General features: G+C 46.6%; 1 protein-coding gene across 6 annotated transcripts in view; it reads right to left on the bottom strand.

Moving 5' to 3' along the window:
- Positions 1-21555, bottom strand: part of NUP58 (nucleoporin 58) — a 223210-nt gene that overhangs the window by 16189 nt on the left and 185466 nt on the right. For 5 of the 6 annotated variants that reach the window (XM_063951694.1, XM_063951691.1, XM_063951690.1 and 2 more), the window contains one exon: positions 75-173. The exons of the other annotated variant lie outside the window; for it this stretch is intronic. In XM_063951694.1, coding sequence (XP_063807764.1) covers positions 75-173 — 99 coding nt within the window. The remainder of the gene's footprint in view (positions 1-74; positions 174-21555) is intronic. 6 annotated transcript variants of the gene reach the window in all.

Here is a 21555-nt window from a genome sequence, read left to right as displayed (position 1 = left end):
ACATGGTCACAAGAATCCTTGTAAGACTGAAAATCATTTGCTACTATAATGAATGTAAAAAACATAAAAAGTACCTCCAAGATTTGATGAGCCCAAGCCAGCTGGCTGCAGAGCAGTACTCATAGCTGAGCCGAATGGCGCTCCAAAACCCACTCCCAGCGTAGGCCGAGGCCCTAGTATGAAAAGTAACAAAAAAAAAAGAAAAGAAAAGAAAAGACACCAAAAAAAAAAAAAAAAAAAAAGCTTTCCTTACTTGAAAAATTAAAGAAAAACTTAAAAGCAGAGTGGTAAACACCAACTGAGAAAGCCATATAGGCCAAACTCCCATTCCTTCCACATTGAGCTTACTGACATTTTAATATTGTAAAGCTCTAAGGTAGGTCATTACAGTTACACTAACATAAAGAACACAACAATAGCATAGTGTTTATTGAATTTATTTTTCAGTTTCAGCAAATCAATTAAATGGTAACATGACAATTCAATCTTTTTCACACAGAGTGGCAGCTGGGAATCTGGAAACGGGGTAATTACATAAGTGAAATGTAGGAGAAAATTATGATAATTAAAATAAAATAAAAATGATGATTTATGTATCAGGTTGTGAACTGAAACATGGTTCTAGACACATCTAGCACCCAAAAGGCGACAAAAGATGTTGTTTCAGTTCCATTAGTGTAGGTCAAAAAGGTGTTGGCTAGGAAACGCCAACAAAATACAGCAGTTCTATTACAGAAATATGGTTAAGCTTAGAATAAAAAATGCTAACAAAAGAACAGATATATTTATTTATATATGCAATTGGTTTAGATCACAAAACTTTGTTTTTTCTTATTACTGAATGCCAAAAATAATGGACAGCGTCGTAGAAAGAAACTATGCACTCATTAGAATTTGTTTTGTCCCTATAAATGATCAGGGAAGGAGTGGCACAGATACAGTCCAAGCAATGCAGTCTTAGGTCCACTCTCTGAACAACCAGACTGCAAAAGGCCTAGGTATCCCTAACACACACTATTGTGGCCACCTGTTGGCCAGATTTCTGGACTGGAGTGATCTGACTGCTGTCAGTTATGGGCCTAAATCAAAGCTGTACCATTTTAATCTATAACTATCCAACAGAACCAGCCAACAAAGTAGCCACAATGTGTGGTCATCTGTATACATGTGAGCACTATTTCTTTTTGGATTCACATTTTACTAGCAATCGTACACTTATTTGGATAGCATAGATTAAAAATACAACAAATGCATATGATGCACTGGCAACTTGAATGTAAAACAATGAGTTATGGGCATAGCGTTCTTTCCGTAACAGACGAAAAGCTTTGTTCTCCATAATTAAAAATATAAATGCAAAACAGAAAATAATTTCACAGTCTGCACTATCACAAAGTCTTCTCCCACTGAGCAAAATTATGCACCACCAGAAAAAAATTCAGGCACAGAGGCTATACAAGAATTGTCCTGCCCTGTAGTCAAAGACATACACTTATCAATTATATTGCAGTATAAAAAGAGGTCACTGTTCTATAAGTAAGCTTACAATAAAACAGCAGAAGGGGGTGGGGGGGGGGGGGGGTGGGGGGGCTCAAGTAAAGCATGTTATTCTTTAATAAAGCCTTAAAGTACAAATTTTATTTTATACTCCAAATCTTATACTGGAAGTCAAAAAGCGGGTTTCCACTGCATCGGCAAAGTATACACTGTGGGTGGAAGCAAGGTATAAGGGGTCTTGGACTGCCCAGGAGAGCAGTAAGTTTCTTCTTGACCTATAAAACGATTTCAAAATGAAAAATCCTTCTAACTGGGCCATGTTGATAAATATGCCACAAAGACCCTGCAGAAATTGCTTTCAGGGAATATTGGCTTTGAATCTATCATAGGCATACTAGGTTACTACTGAAGTTTAATTCCTAGCAGGGTTGGTTGGTGTAAACCAAATGTTTTTTTGTTTTTTTATTTTTTTAATATGCTGTTACTACAGACACGACGTTGTGACTTCTTAAAACAAGCCTATTATACTAAAAAATAAATTGTTTTTGTTCAAAATGTTTAATGCCAGTGGCATGCCCAGTGCCAATGCTTAATTCATCCTTTTGTGTGTGTTTCTCTGAAAAGTGCTTTTGCATTTTCCCTTTTTGCATTACTATTCAGATTGATTTGAATATAATAAGTAATAAGTGGGACTAATGCTTAACATTACCTTGTTCTTATTTTCCATTTCATCTGTGTGGACTTTGTATGTATTAATATGTTTAGTCTAAGTGTAATAGGAATAAGCTGTAAAAAATTAGTTTTATTGAAATATGTAAAATAAATCAAAGCCTAATTACATTATTAATGTTAGAAAGCATTAAAACATGGTTCATCAAGGTTTCTAATACACGATTCATTTCTTTATATCAATAATGCAAAAAAAAAAACAAAAAAACCCAAAACCTGGTTTAAACAAAACAATATATATATTTTTTCCAACCCTGGTTTCATGTAACAATAAATTGTAATATTTTCAATCCTTGGTTGGACTATTAATATGTACCGTCACCAACACACAATGAAGGCGACCATATTTAAGGGGGGGACAAGGTAGCCAATCAATTAACTACGAGCTAATCATTTCACAGTATCTGCACAAAAGAACTATTTCAAATGATATATTGGGGTAATATGCATCTAAAATCTTGCTGATGGTGCTAAATTTAGGGGAATTGTAAGCAGATTGTGTATTGGGCCATTACAAACACAAGAGGACACCAGCAGACTTGATGAATGTGGCGTTCATGGTCACTTTAAATGTGAACACAATTACCTCAATATAAAAAGTACACATTTAGGGAGGTGGAGTCTGACATTTAAAAAAAGTGAGGTGAATAGTACTGAAACGTATTTCTACTTCACTTTAATAAGGACCATTATAGACAGACAGGGGCACACACATCTTATCAAGGCACTGTAAAACAGATTCCTATAGATTCAGATATTGCAAAGCTGTGTGCCTCAGTGATGCCATGGGCCAACCCAATACATGAATCCCCCCTTCTTGTCTAGCTACTGTACTTTAAAGTACTTACTACTGAATAACAAGGAGAGAAAAGGCCTTCCAGTGCCTTTATTGATAGTGCCTATTAAATGTTTAAGCTTTATTTTGAATCAAAAGTTTTAAGTAGTGTGCAATCTCCCAGATAGGCCATATATTTTCCTAGCAATCTCCCCTTCAGGATTCCCAGAGGCCGCGCTACACAGCCATTATTCCTAGTCTGTGAGAACAAGTTTAAGCACCTGGAAAATGGCTGTCCTACAGCTCCAACTAGTGGAAGCAGAAGGTTAGTAAAATGCAGCATGTAGGTGTAAGTGCAGCTTTAAAAGACCCTATGGTTAATGCTGGGATACACAAGAGCAAACGTTTGGTATAAACAGAAACATGACCAAATTACATACTGGCAGCTAGAACCAAATAGTGGTTTATGGTACTAACCTTACTTTTTATATGACAAATATAGATACAATTTTTAGGCAAATGAATTAAACATTTTTTTTTAAACATTTGTGATCAGAAAACTTGCTGTTCTACAAATCGCCAAGTGTAGAGTCAAAACACAATGCTAGCATATGATAAATAAAAATATAATACACTGCATGCAAAACAGGTCCTAACGCTATGTCACGTTACAGTGTTATGATACGCCTAAACCGCGTGCAATCTCGCTTGTCCTATGTGAAGGCACTGCCAGTGGAAGACTTTTATCAAGGGGAAGCCCCTTTTTCCTTTAAAGGAAAGCAGTAAGACCAAATTCATTAACACCTCAACCCAGTATCCCACAATTCTATAAAGCCTGTCTAGGTTAAATTACAACGTAACAGAATTCAAGCAGCAGCTTAGGAAATAAAGAACCCATCATATCTTCCATTTAGTTCTTATTGTTCGTTATCATCCATTCATACAAATGCAGAAGGCTTATATTTAGTGGCTAATTTAGTCTCATTAACAACTGATAACATTAATATCAAATTCACATTTGTTGAGTTATGGACAGCCACATAAGTGTCTGACCAGGTAAGAACTTCTGCACAGCGTACAGCAATTACCCGTTATATTTGTATATTAAACTTCAAGTCAGTTTATCGCAAGTTAATATTGATACAATCACTGTTAGAAGATATTAGTAGCTATATAAAAAAAAGTTAACCACTTAACTGATTAAATTAAAAAACACTACCAAAATTTAAAAATAAAATAAAAAAAAAGACAACAGTGCACTATCTGTACCTTGACTAACTTAAAACAAAATAAAAACTATTTGAACATCATATTAGCGCTAAACACCGATTTAAGTATGAATGCTTGGATTCAAAGGGAGCTGTTCCTAAAATTTGGCCAGAAACATTCTGACACGGTTATCCAACTGCAGACATCCCTATGCATCAAAATGTAGCACACAACCAAATACACCTGTTATAAACAGTGTTGCCCATCTAAATACTTTATATCAAACAGCTGCCAAGTCAGGGAGAAGCTCTTATGTCAGACTGCCTCAGATCAAAGCTAAAATATATCCACAGATATTTGTGTTATTGTATTGATTGTGATGCCAGAAATACATTCTGTATCTGCTTCTGTGGACAAAAATAAGAATTTGCTCACCGGTAATTCTATTTCTCGTAGTCCGTAGTGGATGCTGGGAACTCCGTAAGGACCATGGGGAATAGACGGCTCCGCAGGAGACTGGGCACATCTAAAGAAAGATTTAGGACTATCTGGTGTGCACTGGCTCCTCCCCCTATGACCCTCCTCCAAGCCTCAGTTAGGACACTGTGCCCGGAAGAGCTGACACAATAAGGAAGGATTTTGAATCCCGGGTAAGACTCATACCAGCCACACCAATCACACGTATAACTCGTGATAGGAACCCCGGTTAACAGTATGATAACAAAAGGAGCCTCTGAACAGATGGATCGCAATAATAACCCGATTTGTGTAACAATAACTATTTACAAGTATTGCAGACAATCCGCACTTGGGATGGGCGCCCAGCATCCACTACGGACTACGAGAAATAGAATTACCGGTGAGTAAATTCTTATTTTCTCTGATGTCCTAGTGGATGCTGGGAACTCCGTAAGGACCATGGGGATTATACCAAAGCTCCCAAACGGGCGGGAGAGTGCGGACGACTCTGCAACACCGAATGAGAGAACTCCAGGTCCTCCTCAGCCAGGGTATCAAATTTGTAGAATTTTGCAAACGTGTTTGCCCCTGACCAAGTAGCAGCTCGGCAAAGTTGTAAAGCCGAGACCCCTCGGGCAGCCGCCCAAGATGAGCCCACCTTCCTTGTGGAATGGGCTTTTACAGATTTAGGCTGCGGTAGTCCCACCGCAGAATGCGCCAGCTGAATAGTGCTACAAATCCAGCGCGCGATAGTCTGCTTAGAAGCAGGAGCACCCAGTTTGTTGGGTGCATACCGGATAAACAGCGAGTCAGTTTTCCTGACTCCAGCCATCCTGGAATCACAAATTTTCAGGGCCCTGACTACGTCCAGTAACCTGGAATCCTCCAAGTTCCCAGCAGCCGCAGGCACCACAATAGGCTGGTTCAAGTGAAACGCTGATACCACCTTCGGGAGAAACTGAGGACGAGTCCTCAATTCTGCCCTATCCATATGGAAAATCAGATAAGAGCTTTTATAGGACAAAGCCGCCAATTCTGACACACGCCTGGCCGAAGCCAGGGCCAACAGCATGACCACTTTCCACGTGAGATATTTCAAATCCACAGTCTTAAGTGGTTCAAACCAATGTGATTTCAGGAACTCCAAAACCACATTGAGATCCCAAGGTGCCACTGGGGGCACAAAAGGAGGCTGAATATGCAGAACTCCCTTGACAAAAGTCTGAACTTCAGGCAGGGAAGCCAGTTCTTTCTGGAAGAAAATCGACAGGGCCGAAATCTGGACCTTAATGGACCCCAATTTGAGGCCCAACGTCACCCCTGCTTGTAGGAAATGCAGGAATCGCCCCAGTTGAAATTCCTCCGTTGGGGCCTTCCTGGCCTCACACCAAGCAACACATTTTCGCCAATGCGGTGATAATGTTTTGCGGTGACATCCTTCCTGACTTTGATCAGGGTAGGGATGACTTCCTCTGGAATGCCCTTTTCCTTCAGGATCCGGTGTTCAACCGCCATGCCGTCAAATGCAGCCGCGGTAAGTCTTGGAACAGACAGGGCCCCTGCTGCACCAGGTCCTGTCTGAGCGGCAGAGGCCAAGGGTCCTCTGAAAGCATCTCTTGAAGTTCCGGGTACCAAGCTCTTCTTGGCCAATCCGGAACCACGAGTATAGTTTTCACTCCTCGCCTTCGTATTACCTTGGGAATGAGAGGCAGAGGAGGAAACACATAAACCGACTGGTACACCCACGGTGTTACTAGAGCGTCCACAGCGATCGCCTGAGGGTCCCTTGACCTGGCGCAATTCCACCTGTGGTCTTTCCCACCGGTTTACCAGTATTTGGAAGACTTCTGGATGAAGTCCCCATTCTCCCGGGTGGAGGTCGTGCCTGCTGAGGAAGTCTGCTTCCCAGTTGTCCACTCCCGGAATGAACACTGCTGTCAGTGCCAACACATGATTTTCCGCCCATCGGAGAATCCTTGTAGCTTCTGCCATTGCCCTCCTGCTTCTTGTGCCGCCCTGTCTGTTTACATGGGCGACCGCCGTGATGTTGTCTGATTGGATCAGTACCGGCTGGTTCTGAAGCAGGGGCCTTGCGTGGCTTAGGGCATTGTAAATGGCCCTTAGCTCCAGAATATTTATGTGAAGCGAAATCTCCTGATTTGACCACAGTCCTTGGAAATTTCTTCCCTGTGTGACTGCCCCCCAGCCCCGAAGGCTGGCATCCGTGGTCACCAGGACCCAGTCCTGTATTCCGAATCTGCGGCCCTCTAGTAGATGAGCCCTCTGCAGCCACCACAGCAGCGACACCCTGGTCCATGCCGACAGGGTTATCCGCTGTTGCATCTGGAGATGGGACCCGGACCATTTGTCCAACAGGTCCCACTGGAAAGTCCTTGCGTGGAACCTTCCGAATGGAATTGCTTCGTACGAAGCTACCATTTTTCCCAGGACTCGTGTGCATTGATGTACCGACACCTGTCCCGGTTTTAGGAGGTCTCTGACTAGAGATGACAACTCCTCGGCTTTTTCCACTGGAAGAAACACTTTTTTCTGGTCTGTGTCCAGAATCATTCCCAGGAACAGAAGACGTGTCGTAGGGACCAGCTGTGACTTTGGAATATTGAGAATCCAGCCGTGCTGTTGTAGCACTTCCCGAGAAAGTGCTACCCCCACTACCAACTGTTCCTTGGACCTCGCCTTTATCAGGAGATCGTCCAAGTACGGGATATGTAAAACTCCCTTCTTGCGAAGGAGTATCATCATTTCGGCCATTACCTTGGTAAAGACCCTCGGTGCCGTGGATAACCCAAACAGCAGCGTCTGGAACTGATAGTGACAGTCCTGTACCACAAATCTGAGGTACTCCTGGTGAGGGGGGTAAATGGGGACATGTAGGTACGCATCCTTGATGTCCAGAGAGACCATGTAATCCCCCTCGTCCAGGCTCACAATAACCGCCCTGAGCGATTCCATCTTGAACTTGAACCTTTTGATATAAGTGTTCAAGGATTTTAAATTTAAGATGGGCCTCACCGAACAGTCCGGTTTCGGTACCACAACCATTGTGGAATAGTAACCCTTTCCATGCTGAAGGAGGGGTACCTTGACAATCACTTGCTGTGAATACAGTTTCTGGATAGCCACCAACACTGCCTCCCTGACAGAGGGAGTTGCTGGTAAGGCAGATTTTAGAAAACGGCGGGGGGGGGGGGGGGGGGGGGACGTCTCGAATTCCAGCCTGTACCCCTAAGATACTACTTGAAGGATCCAGGGATCCACCTGCGAGAGCCCACTGTGTGCTGAAATTTCTGAGACGGGCCCCCACCGTACCCGGGTCCGCCTGTGAAGCCCCAGCGTCATGCTGTGGACTTACCGGACGCGGGGGAGGACTTTTGCTCTTGGGAACTGGCTGTATGCTGCAGCTTTTTCCCTCTACTTTTGCCTCTCGGCAGAAAGGATGCGCCTCGAGCCCTCTTGTGTTTATGGGGCCGAAAGGACTGTACTTGATAATACGGTGCTTTCTTTTGCTGTGGGGTAGCCTGTGGCAAAATGTCGATTTCCCAGCCGTAGCTGTGGAAACGAGGTCTGAAAGACCATCCCCAACAGTTCCACCCCTCAGCAAAATATTGTCCCTATCCAGGGTATCAATATTATCCGACAGGGAATCTGACCACGCAGCAGCAGCACTGCACATCCATGCTGATGCAATCGCTGGTCGCAATATAATGCCCGTGTGTGTATATATAGCTTTTAGGGTAGCTTCCTGCCTTCTATCAGCAGGATCCTTTAGGGCGGCCGTATCCGGAGACGGTAGTGCCACCTGTTGTGATAAACGTGTAAGCGCTTTATCTACCCTAGGGGATGTTTCCCAACGTGACCTATCCTCTGGCGGGAAAGGGTACGCTGCCAATAACCGTTTAGAAATTATCAATTTCTTATCGGGGGAAGTCCAGGCTTCCTCACACACCTCATTTAATTCCTCAGATGCAGGAAAAACTACTGGTAGTTTTTTCTCACCGAACATAATACCCTTTTTTGTGGTACCTGGGGTACTATCAGAAATGTGTAATACATTTTTCATTGCCTCAATCATGTAACAGGTGGACCTATTGGAGGGTACACTAGTCTCATCGTCGTCGACACTGGAGTCGGTATCAGTGTCGACATCTGTGTCTGTCATCTGAGGTAGCGGGCGTTTTAAATCCCCTGATGACATTTGTGACGCTGGAACAGTCACAAGCTGAGTAGCCGGCTGTCCTAGGTCGTCAAACCTTTTATGTAAGGAGCTGACACTGTCACGTAATTCCTTCCATAAGTCCATCCACACAGGTATGGACCCCTCAGGGGGTGACAACACATTTACAGGCATTTGCTCTGCCTCCACATCATTTTCCTCATCATACATGTCGACACAGCGGTACCGACACACAGCACACACACAGGGAATGCTCTGACAGAGGACAGGACCCCACAAAGCCCTTTGGGGAGACAGAGGGAGAGTATGCCAGCACACACCAGAGCGCTATATACCACAGGGATATCACCTATAAAGAGTGTTTTCCCCATATAGCTGCATATATATATTATACTGCGCCTAAATTTGTGCCCCCCCTCTCTTTTTTACCCTTTCTGTAGTGCAGGACTGCAGGGGAGAGCCAGGGAGCGATCCTTCCCGCGAAGCTGAGGGAAAATGGCGCCAGTGTGCTGAGGCAGATGGCTCCGCCCCTTTTTCGGCAGGCTTTCTCCCGCTATTTTAATATTTCTGGCAGGGGTTAATATACACCTATATAGCCTCTGGGGCTATATATGGTGTCAGTTTGCCAGCCAAGGTGTTATTTATTGCTGCTCAGGGCACCCCCCCCCCCAGCGCCCTGCACCCATCAGTGACCGAAGTGTGTGGTGTGCATGAGGAGCAATGGCGCACAGCTGCAGTGCTGTGCGCTACCTTGGAGAAGCCAGAAGTCTTCAGCCGCCGATATTCCGGACCTTCTTGCTTCTGGCTCTGTAAGGGGGACGGCGGCGCGGCTCCGGGAACGGACCACGAGGTCGGGTCCGTGTGCGATCCCTCTGGAGCTAATGGTGTCCAGTAGCCTAAGAAGCCCAAGCTACCACCACTTAGGTAGGTTCGCTTCTTCTCCCCTTAGTCCCTCGGTGCAGTGAGCCTGTTGCCAGCAGGTCTCACTGTAAAATAAAAAACCTAAATTATACTTTCTTTCTAGGAGCTCAGGAGAGCCCCTAGTGTGCATCCAGCTCAACCGGGCACAGAAATCTAACTGAGGCTTGGAAAAGGGTCATAGGGGGAGGAGCCAGTGCACACCAGATAGTCCTAAATCTTTCTTTAGATGTGCCCAGTCTCCTGCGGAGCCGTCTATTCCCCATGGTCCTTACGGAGTTCCCAGCATCCACTAGGACGTCAGAGAAATCAACAGTTACTACGCATCATATATTCCTAAAACGCACCACTGGATGGAGAGGTACAGGACACTGTCCGCAGACTGCATCTCCCGTAATTCACTGCATGGTCACACCCGTTAGCAGAATTAACTTGCTCAGTATCTCCTTTGTAACATCAACAAGCTGTCTGCTTGCATCAGCCATCGTCTGCATGCTGTACCACAAAAGATAACAGCTGCAGTGCAGGTCAAAAAAATACAATTGTGTTGGCAATAGTGGTGGGTCAGACAGGCCTCAGGAAAGGCCAGGCTTATTTCCCAGATATCATGCTGTATATATGCAGGTTTGGCCATAATAGACTCACCAGTAACAACGTGTTACAAAGTAAAAAAGGCCCTTTAAATTAAAGTGCCAATATTTTCAACAATCGGAAAGTCTCCAGTAGGAAAATAGATATATATATATTTTAAAATATTATTTCTCTTTTTATGGTACAGACTCCCTTTAAATACAATGAGATGCAAATATCCACGAGCACACAACATAAAATTTCAATATTGTACTGATGGAATTACAAACATTCAGGTCTACAACCAAAAATGACACACTTAACTATACAAGCCCAACAACCTTAGCGTTCTCGATGAAATGCTGACACTCTGGAAAACACACAGTAATTCTACGCTTATGGCTGCGTAAGATTGCGCTTGTCTGAGACGGACTAGAAGAAAATAAATAAATAAAAATGGAATGCATGTACAAATGTGTTAGGGAGCTGTTCCATGTCATAAGTGCTTTACATGGTGCATCAGAATTATTATACTTTGTGTCTTTTAATTATTTTTTACTAAAGAGCAAATCTTTTCTTCCAAATTTGCAATTTTGTTTAGTTTCCAATAATTGTAACTCCCCACTTATTCTGTAGTGTAACAATGATCAGATTCTTCAGCTAATTATTCCTAATTAATTTACTGAAAAAAAGGCTAAGATATCTTCAGATGCAAAAAACATTGATTTTGAAGAAATAGAAAAAGGGATTTATTAAATTTACAATGATTGCTTTTATTGATAATTTAGGCACTTAAGTTTATTTGATTTATACGTACTCTCCCACTATTACCAAGTACATGGCATTACAGTGCATCCGGAAAGTATTCACAGCTCTTCACTTTTTCCACATTTTGTTATGTTACAGCCTTATTCCAAAATAGAATAAATTAATTTTTCACCTTAAAATTCCACACACAATACCCCATAATGACATGAAAAGTTTTTTTGAGTTTTTTTTCCAAATTAAAAAAAAAAGCTAAGAAATCACATGTACACAAGTTTTCACAGCCTTTGCCACAAAGCTCAAAATTGAGCTCAGGTGCATCCCTGTTTCCACTGATCATCCTTGAGATGTTCCTAGAGCTTAATTGGAGTCCACCTGTGGTAAATTCAGTTGATTGGACAAGATTTGGAAAGGCACACACCTGTCTATATAAGGTCCCACACTTGACAGTGCATGTCTGAGCACAAACCAAGCATGAAGTCAAAGGAATTGTCTGTAGACCTCCGAGACATGATTGTCTCGAGGCACAAATCTGGAGAAGGGTACAGAAAAATATCTGCTGCTTTGAAGGTCCCAATAACCACAGTTGCCTCCATCACCCATAAACGGAAGAAGTTTGGAACCACCAGGACTCTTCCTAGAGTTGGCTGGCCGTCTAAACTGAGCTATCGGGGAGAAGGGCCCTAGTCAGGGAGGTGACCAAGAACCCGATGGTCACAGCCTTCCTCTGTGGACAGAGGAGAACCTTCCAGAAGGACGATCATCTCTGCAGCAATCCACAAATCAGGCCTGTATGGTAGAGTGGTCAGACGGAAGCCACTACTTGGTAAAAATAAGATTTTACTTACCGGTAAATCTATTTCTCGTAGTCTGTAGTGGATGCTGGGGACTCCGTAAGGACCATGGGGAATAGACTGGCTCCGCAGGAGACTGGGCACTTTAAGAAAGAATTTGGATTCTGGTGTGCTCTGGCTCCTCCCTCTATGCCCCTCCTCCAGACCTCAGTTAGAGAAACTGTGCCCGGAAGAGCTGACAGTACAAGGAAAGGATTTTGAAATCCAGGGCAAGACTCATACCAGCCACACCAATCACACCGTATAACCTGTGATAAACTTACCCAGTTAACAGTATGAACAACAACAGAGCATCAGATCAACCCTGATGCAACTATAACATAACCCTTATGTAAGCAATAACTATATACAAGTATTGCAGAAGAAGTCCGCACTTGGGACGGGCGCCCAGCATCCACTACGGACTACGAGAAATAGATTTACCGGTAATTAAAATCTTATTTTCTCTAACGTCCTAGTGGATGCTGGGGACTCCGTAAGGACCATGGGGATTATACCAAAGCTCCCAAACGGGCGGGAGAGTGCGGATGACTCTGCAGCACCGAATGAGCAAACACAAGGTCCTCCTCAGCCAGGGTATCAAACTTGTAGAAATTTGCAAAGGTGTTTGAACCTGACCAAGTAGCCGCTCGGCAAAGCTGTAATGCCGAGACCCCTCGGGCAACCGCCCAAGAAGAGCCCACCTTCCTTGTGGAATGGGCCTTAACTGATTTAGGCAGCAGCAATCCAGCCGCAGAATGAGCCTGCTGAATCGTGTTACAGATCCAGCGAGCAATAGTTTGCTTTGAAGCAGGCGCCCCAAGCTTGTTGGAAGCATACAGGATAAACAAAGATTCTGTTTTCCTGACCCTAGCCGTTCTGGCTACATAAACCTTCAAAGCCCTGACTACATCAAGTAACTCGGAATCCTCCAAGTCAGTAGTAGCCACAGGCACCACAATAGGTTGGTTTATATGAAAGGATGAAACCACTTTCGGCAGAAATTGTGGACGGGTCCGCAATTCCGCTCTATCCGCATGGAAAACCAGATAGGGGCTTTTATGTGACAAAGCCGCCAATTCTGACAGACGCCTAGCCGAAGCCAAGGCTAGCAGCATGACCACCTTCCACATGAGATATTTCAACTCCACCGTTTTGAGTGGTTCAAACCAGTGTGATTTCAGGAAACTCAACACTACGTTAAGATCCCAAGGTGCCACTGGAGGCACAAAAGGGGGCTGAATATGCAGCACTCCCTTTACAAACGTCTGAACTTCAGGCAGAGAAGCCAGTTCTTTTTGAAAGAAAATGAATAGGGCCGAAATCTGGACCTTAATGGAACCCAATTTTAGGCCCAAAGTCACCCCTGACTGTAGGAAGTGAAGGAAACGGCCCAGCTGGAATTCCTCCGTAGGGGCATTCCTGGCCTCACACCAAGCAACATATTTTTGCCATATACGGTGATAATGTTGAGCCGTTACATCCTTCCTAGCCTTTATCAGCGTAGGAATGACCTCATCCAGAATGCCTTTTTCTGGTAGGATCCGGCGTTTAACCGCCATGCCGTCAAACGCAGCCGCGTTAAGTCCTGGAACAGACAGGGCCCCTGTTGCAACAAGTCCTGTCTTAGAGGCAGAGGCCATGGGTCCTCTGTAAGCATTTCTTGCAGATCTGGATACCAAGTTCTTCTTGGCCAATCGGGAACAATAAGTATTGTTCTCACTTCTCTTTTTCTTATGATTCTCAGCACCTTGGGTATGAGAGGAAGAGGAGGAAATGCATAAACCGACTGGAACACCCATGGTGTCACTAGTGCGTCCACAGCTATCGCCTGAGGGTCTCTTGACCTGGCGCAATACTTCTGTAGCTTTTTGTTGAGGCGGGATGCCATCATGTCCACCTGTGGCAGTTCCCACCGACTTGCAATCTGCGTGAAGACTTCTTGATGAAGTCCCCACTCTCCCGGGTGGAGGTCGTGCCTGCTGAGGAAGTCTGCTTCCCAGTTGTCCACTCCAGGACTGAACACTGCTGACAGTGCGCTTACGTGATTCTCCGCCCAGCGAAGAATTCTGGTGGCTTCCGCCATCCTGCTCCTTGTGCCGCCTTGGCGGTTTACATGAGCCACTGCGGTGATGATGTCTGACTGAATCAGAACCGATTGGTCGCGAAGCAGGGTCTCCGCTTGACGTAGGGCGTTGTATATGGCCCTTAGTTCCAGGATGTTGATGTGGAGGCAAGTCTCCTGACTTGACCACAGACCTTGGAAATTTCTTCCCTGTGTGACTGCCCCCCACCCTCGGAGGCTTGCATCCGTGGTCACCAGGACCCAGTCCTGAATGCCGAATCTGCGGCCCTCGAGGAGGTGAGCACTCTGCAGCCACCACAGGAGAGACACCCTGGCCCTGGGGGATAGGGTGATCAACCGATGCATCTGAAGATGTGATCCGGACCACTTGTCCAACAGATCCCATTGAAAGGTCCTCGCATGGAACCTGCCGAAGGGAATGGCCTCGTATGATGCCACCATCTTTCCCAGGACTTGCGTGCAGTGATGCACCGACACCTGTTTTGGTTTTAATGGGTCTCTGACCAGTGTCATGAGCTCCTGAGCCTTCTCCATCGGGAGATAACCCTCTTCTGGTCTGGGTTCAGAATCATGCCCAGGAAGGGCAGACAAGTCGTAGGAATCAATTGCGACTTTGAAATATTTAGAATCCAGCCGTGCTGTTGTAACACTTCCCGAGAGCATGCTACGCTGATCAGCAACTGCTCTCTGGACCTCGCCTTTATGAGGAGATCGTCCAAGTATGGGATAATTGTGACCCCTTGCTTTCGCAGGAGCACCATCATTTCCGCCATTACCTTGGTAAATATTCTCGGTGCCGTGGAGAGACCAAACGGCAACGTCTGGAATTGGTAATGACAATCCTGTACCACAAATCTGAGGTACGCCTGATGAGGCGGATAAATGGGGACATGAAGGTATGCATCCTTTATGTCCAGAGACACCATAAAATCCCCCCCTTCCAGGCTTGCGATGACCGCTCTGAGCGATTCCATCTTCAACTTGAACCTTTTCAGGTATATGTTCAGGGATTTTAAATTCAATATGGGTCTGACCGAACCGTCCGGTTTCGGTACCACAAACATGGTCGAATAACAACCCTTCCCTTGTTGAAGGAGGGGAACCTTGACCACCACCTGCTGAAGATACAATTTGTGAATTGCAGCTAACACTATTTCCGTCTCTAAGGGGTAAGCTGGCAGGGTCGATTTGAGGTATCGGTGAGGGGGCATCTCTTCGAATTCCAGCTTGTATCCCTGAGACACAATCTCTATTGCCCAGGTATCCACCTGGGAGTGAACCCACTTGTGGCTGAAATTTCGGAGACGCGCCCACACCGGGCCTAGCTCCGCCTGTGGAGCCCCAGCGTCCTGCGGTGGATTTAGTGGAAGCTGGGGAGTACTTCTGTTCCTGGGAACTAGCTGTGTTGTGCAGCTTCTTTCCTCCGCCCCTGCCTCTGGCAAGAAAGGAGGCACCTCGGACTTTCTTGCCCTTTTGTGATCGAAAGGACTGCATTTGGTAATACGGTGCTCTCTTAGGTTGTGAGGGAACATATGGCAAAAAATTTTACTTTCCAGCAGTAGCTGTGGAGACCAGGTCCGAGAGACCCTCCCCAAACAATTCCTCACCCTTGTAAGGTAAAACCTCCATGTGCCTTTTTGAGTCGGCATCGCCTGTCCATTGCCGAGTCCACAGGACCCTTCTGGCAGAAATCGACATTGCATTTATTCTAGAGCCCAGTAGGCTAATGTCTCTTTGAGCATCTCTCATATATAGGACAGCGTCTTTTATATGCCCCACGGTCATTAATATAGTATCCTTGTCCAAGGTATCAAGTTCCTCAGATAAGGTATCCGTCCATGCTGCTACAGCACTACACACCCAGGCCGACGCAATTGCCGGCCTTAGTAAGGTACCTGAATGTGTATAAATGGACTTCAGGGTACCCTCTTGCTTTCTATCCGCAGCATCTTTTAGGGTGGCCGTATCCTGTGACGGAAGGGCTACCCTCTTGGATAAGCGTGTTAGAGCTTTGTCCACCCTAGGGGAGGATTCCCAGCGTAACCTGTCCATTGGCGGGAAAGGATACGCCATAAGCATCCGTTTGGAAATCTGCAGTTTATCTGGAGATTCCCAAGCCTTTTCACATAACTCATTTAGCTCATGTGAAGGGGGAAAGGTCACTTCCTGCCTTTTGTCCCCATACATATGAACCCTCTTGTCAGGGACTGGGGTTTCCTCTGTGATGTGCAACACATCCTTCATTGCTATAATCATATAACAGATGGCTTTAGCCAATTTAGGCTGTAACTTTGCATCATCGTAATCGACACTGGAGTCAGAATCCATGTCGGTATCTGTGTCAACAATTTGGGATAGTGGGCGCTTCTGAGACCCTGACAGCCTCTGCGACATAGGATCAGGCATGGGCTGAGACCCCGACTGTCCTAAGGCTTCTGCTTTATCCAACCTTTTATGCAAGGAATTAACATTATCATTTAAAAATGTCCACATATCCATCCAATCAGGTGTCGGCGCAGGCGGCGGAGACACCACATTCATTTGCTCCCGCTCTGCTTCCACATAGCCTTCCTCGTCAAACATGTCGACACAAGCGTACCGACACCACACACGCAGGGAATGCTCTTTTTTGAAGACAGTTCCCCCACAAGGCCCTTTGGAGAGACAGAGAGAGGGTATGCCAGCACACACCCCAGCGCTATATGTCCCAGGAATCACACAGTAACTTAGTGTTAACCCAGTAGCTGCTGTATAATATGTTTTTGCGCCTAATTTATGTGCCTCCCCTCTTTTTACCCTCTTCTACCGTTCTGCAGGGGAGAGCAGTGATCGCGCTGAGGCCCACAAAAAGTGGGTCCCAGGGACCCCTCACTTTTAAAAATTGGGGTCCAACCGGTCCTTTTCTGGGTCCCATTGGGTTAAAGGCTCTTATTGATCTTAATCTTATTTGGACACTACAAAAAAGAGTTGCAAGGTGAGAGGATGGGGTGACAATGCTGCTGGGTTGTGTAGCATGCAGGTCACCCTGCACCAGAGCTGTAACTAGACATTTTGGTGCCCTTTGGCAGAAAGTGAATTGATGCCCCACCTCCAAGATCCCAGAATGCAGGCAGTGCGCGCCGCAGGCGCGCTGCAAAAATTTAGGGGCGTGGCTTCATGGGGAGGGGGCGTGGCCACATAATAGTGCCAATTCACATTACGCCACACAGTAGTGCCGCTTATACCCCTTTTCCACTAGCTCAAAAAACACGGATAAATGCACGGGGGCGCGCATTTACCCGTGTTTTTTGCAAGTGGAAAAGGGTAAACCCGGATCAAGTGATCCGGGAATCCTACCCTTGTAGCTAGCCGGGTTGAACACGTATTCAACCCGGCTAGCTGTCTAGTGTGAACGGGAGCCGTGTCGAGGCTCCCGTTCACAGTGCATAGGGAAGGCGGCGCTGGGAGATCATGTGATCTCCCTGCGCCGCCCCTGTCGTGTCACTAGAAGCGTCACCAACCCGGCATTTGCCGGGTTGTGACTGCTAATGGGAAAGGGACCGAGCACGGGTCGCAGCAGGGGGTAGCTCCCGTGTCAGGCTCCCGGCTGCGACCCGTGCTCGTTAGTGGAAAAGGGGTATTATACACATTGCACCAAGTAGAATCTCCTATACACACTGCGCCAGTTAGTGCACGTTATACATATTGCTCCAGATAGAACACATCATACACAATGCGACAGGTAGAGCATGTTACACACATTGCGCCAGATAGAGCACGTTACACACATTGCGCCAGGTACAGCACGTTACACAAATTGCGCCAGGTACAGCACGTTACACACAATGCGCCAGATAGAGGATCACTTACACATTGCAGCCACCACCTCAGACCCCCACTACTTGATGTGCAGGCTAGAGGTGGTGTAATATGGCTAGGGAGAGAGAGAGGGGGGACAGGATCCAACCTGCTGTTGCTAGTGGCTGCTATCACATGTCTCCCTGCAGCTCAGCCTCTTGGGCTCCATGAGCTGAATGTTCAGAGCTGCCCTCACCCCTGGCTTGTGCCTAGCCCTGTCCTATGCTGGGAGCTGGCTGCACACAGTAATAACTGTATGGACACTGCAGCCCTCCCCCAGCACCTCCGAGCTCCGTTAACAGCACAGCCTAATAAATCAAGCAGAGGGCGGCTGCCGCTGATCTCCATAAATCCCGGGTGTACAGTGAGAGCTTCGTGATGGATTACATAGGATCAAGGACGGACTTTGCTAGGGGATGTGAACACTAGCACTGACCTGCGGTAGTGCACTGTAGCCGCCCTTTCCCTCCTTCACTGCCAGATCCTCCTGTGCGGTGTGCTCCTGGACATACTCCCCAACCCCATCCCCGCTGCTGCTGCGCTTACTGAAGCATGCGGGACATCAGAGGTGCGTGGCCCCCCTCCCCCATGTGATTCATATCTAAAACACTGCATCAACCGATCAGAACTGCAGCAGCGCCAGCACTAAACATGCTGGCAGCTGCTGGGTTATGAATACACAGACGGTCACTCACTGTCGCGGCCAGAGCGCCCGGGAAGCAGGGAAGAGTCGAATACACTTTTTCTGAAGGGGTGTGTCCCTGGGGACGCGCTCCACTCAGATTGGCTAGAGGTGTAATGATTGATGTCTCCCTTGACCAAGAGGCTCCTTCTCCACATATTTAGTGCTCTCTGCAGCCGGACAAGGTAGAAATCAATCATTACACCTCCAGCCAATCCCAGTGGAGCGCGTCCCCGGGGACCCACCCATTCAGAAAAAGTGAGTCCCTGGGTCTTATTATTGGGTAAAATACGCGCTATGCCGCGTTTTTGCGATCACTGGGAGAGCCTGGGGAGCTTCCTCTCAGCGGAGTTGTGGAGAGAAAATGGCGCTGGTGAGTGCTGAGGAAAAAGCCCCGCCTCCTCAGCGGCGGGCTTCTGTCCCGCGTTTCTGTGTAAAATTATGGCGGGGGCTCATACATATATACAGTGCCCAACTGTATATATGCTCCACTTTTGCCAAGAGGTCCTAATTGCTGCCCAGGGCGCCCCCCCCCCCCCTGCACCCTACAGTGACCGGAGTATGTGGGTGTAGTGTGGGAGCAATGGCGCACAGCTGCAGTGCTGTGCGCTACCTCAGTGAAGACTGGAGTCTTATGCCGCCGATTTCGAAGTCTTCTTGCTTCTTTCACCCGGCTTCTGTCTTCCGGCTCTGCGAGGGGGAGGGGGACGGCGGCGCGGCTCCGGGATCGGACGACAAAGGGTGAGATCCTGTGTACGATCCCTCTGGAGCTAATGGTGTCCAGTAGCCTAAGAAGCAGGACCTATCTTCAAAGAGTAGGGCTGCTTCTCTCCCCTCAGTCCCACGATGCAGGGAGTCCGTTGCCAGCAGATCTCCCTGAAAATAAAAAACCTAACAAAATATTTTCTTATAGCAAACTCAGGAGAGCTCACTAAACAGCACCCAGCTCGTCCGGGCACAGATTCAAACTGAGGTCTGGAGGAGGGGCATAGAGGGAGGAGCCAGAGCACACCAGAATCCAAATTCTTTCTTAAAGTGCCCAGTCTCCTGCGGAGCCCGTCTATTCCCCATGGTCCTTACGGAGTCCCCAGCATCCACTAGGACGTTAGAGAAAAGCACATGGCAGCCCCACCTGGAGTTTGCCAAAATGCAAAGAAGAAAAAAAGTATGACTCTTGTTTGGGCGCACTCTTATTATATCTTAGTGTCTACTGATGAGTGATGTGCCTAAAAATTAATATAGTCTTTATTTCTGCTCATAAAATACGTGGGAACTCAACAAAAACAGTGCGCCCAAACAAGAGTCATACTTTTCTTCTTCTTTGTATTTGCCCTTTTTGACTCTGGGCGCACCGCCATATGGACAGATAGGAATATTTGATACCTAGCAATATTGTCCACTTTTGGCCTTAGCATTATCATTTTTGTACATTTAAATCAGGCTGGTGCAGGATCTACCCTTTCTTCAAATGTTTGCCAAAATGCGCCTGAAGGACTCAGACCATGAGAAACAAAATTCTCTGGTTTGATGAGACAAAGATTGAACTCTTTGGCATGAATGCCAGGCGTCATGTTTGGAGGAAACCAGGCACCGCTTATCACCAGGCCAATACCATCCCTACAATGAAGCATGGTGGTGGCAGCATCATCATGCTGTGGGGATGTTTTTCAGCGGCAGGAACTGGGAGACTAGTCAGGATAGAGGGAAAAATGAATACTGCAATGTACAGACGGGTTCACTACGGCTGGCCGGCGGTCGGGCTCCCGGCGACCAGCATCCCGGCGCCGGGAGCCCGACCGCCGGCTTACCGACAGCTTGGCGAGTGCAAATGAGCCCCTTGCGGGCTCGCTGCGCTCGCCACGCTACGGGCGCGCTACGCGCGCCACACTATTTTATTCTCCCTCTATGGGGGTCGTGGACCCCCACGAGGGAAAAGAATTGTCGATATTCCGGCTGTCGGGCTCCCGGCGCCGGTATACTGAGCGCCGGGAGCCCGACCGCGGCAAACAGAAGACCACCCGTACAGACACATCCAGGATGAAAACCTGCTCCAGAGAGCTCTTGACCTCAGACTGGGTCGACGGTTCATCTTTCAGGACAACAACCCTAAGCACACAGCCAAGATATCAAAGGAGTGGCTTCAGGACAACTCTGTGAATGTCTTGAGTGGCCCAGCCAGAGACCAGACTCTAAAGGGGGGTACTCACGGAGCGATATTCTAAGCAATCTGACTAGATTGCTTAGAATATCGGCATGATCGCTCAGTGTGTAGCCCCCTCAGCGATAGCGATGCGCGGCCCCGCACATCGCTATCGCTGCTGCTAGATTGGCCTGCATGCAGGCCAATCTAGCGGGTCGCTCACTTCACCCGCTGGGTGAAATGAGCGGCCCCCAGTCTCCCCCCGCACGCTCAGCACAGATCGCGCTGTGCTGAGCGGCAGGAGAGATGTGTGCTGAGCGGTTCGCATCAAAAAAACTTTCACGTTGTCATTTGAGGGGAAAAATGAATTTATTCCATTGTGGTATAAGGCGGTAACATAAAATGTGGAAAAAGTGTAGCGCTGTGAATACTTTCCGGATGCACTGTATCTTTCTGGATTTCAGGTCTTTTAACAAAGTGGGGAATTCAACTAGCTGCGATAACCCGTGTTTTTAAAGTGACTCACAAAATGCAGTTATTCAACTGTCAGCAAAATTCATACACAATAATTCTCAATAGGTTTAACAGGGATTTCTTTTCACCACCACCTGAGCAGATAAAAAGTTGGGGAGAGACCCTATTTTAAAACGGTAAAAATGTAGGGACTTGGTTCAGAATCTCTTGGACACTCCACTTAATGACTAATTAGGCACTTAGATTTTTTTTAATTAGCTTAATTTGACCAATATATGTCAAAAGATATGTCATCTTTGAAGTGAAAACATGCAAAGTGCAGGAAAATGGTTTTAAAGCTGTGGGACAGGTATAGTGGGGTGTTGTATTAATGGGAAAAGTGTTTT

Source organism: Pseudophryne corroboree, chromosome 2 (assembly GCF_028390025.1).
Source record: "Pseudophryne corroboree isolate aPseCor3 chromosome 2, aPseCor3.hap2, whole genome shotgun sequence".
Classification (NCBI taxonomy): Eukaryota; Metazoa; Chordata; class Amphibia; order Anura; family Myobatrachidae; genus Pseudophryne; species Pseudophryne corroboree.
Note: the sequence above shows the minus strand (reverse complement) of the source record. Positions and strands in the feature narration are given on the sequence as shown.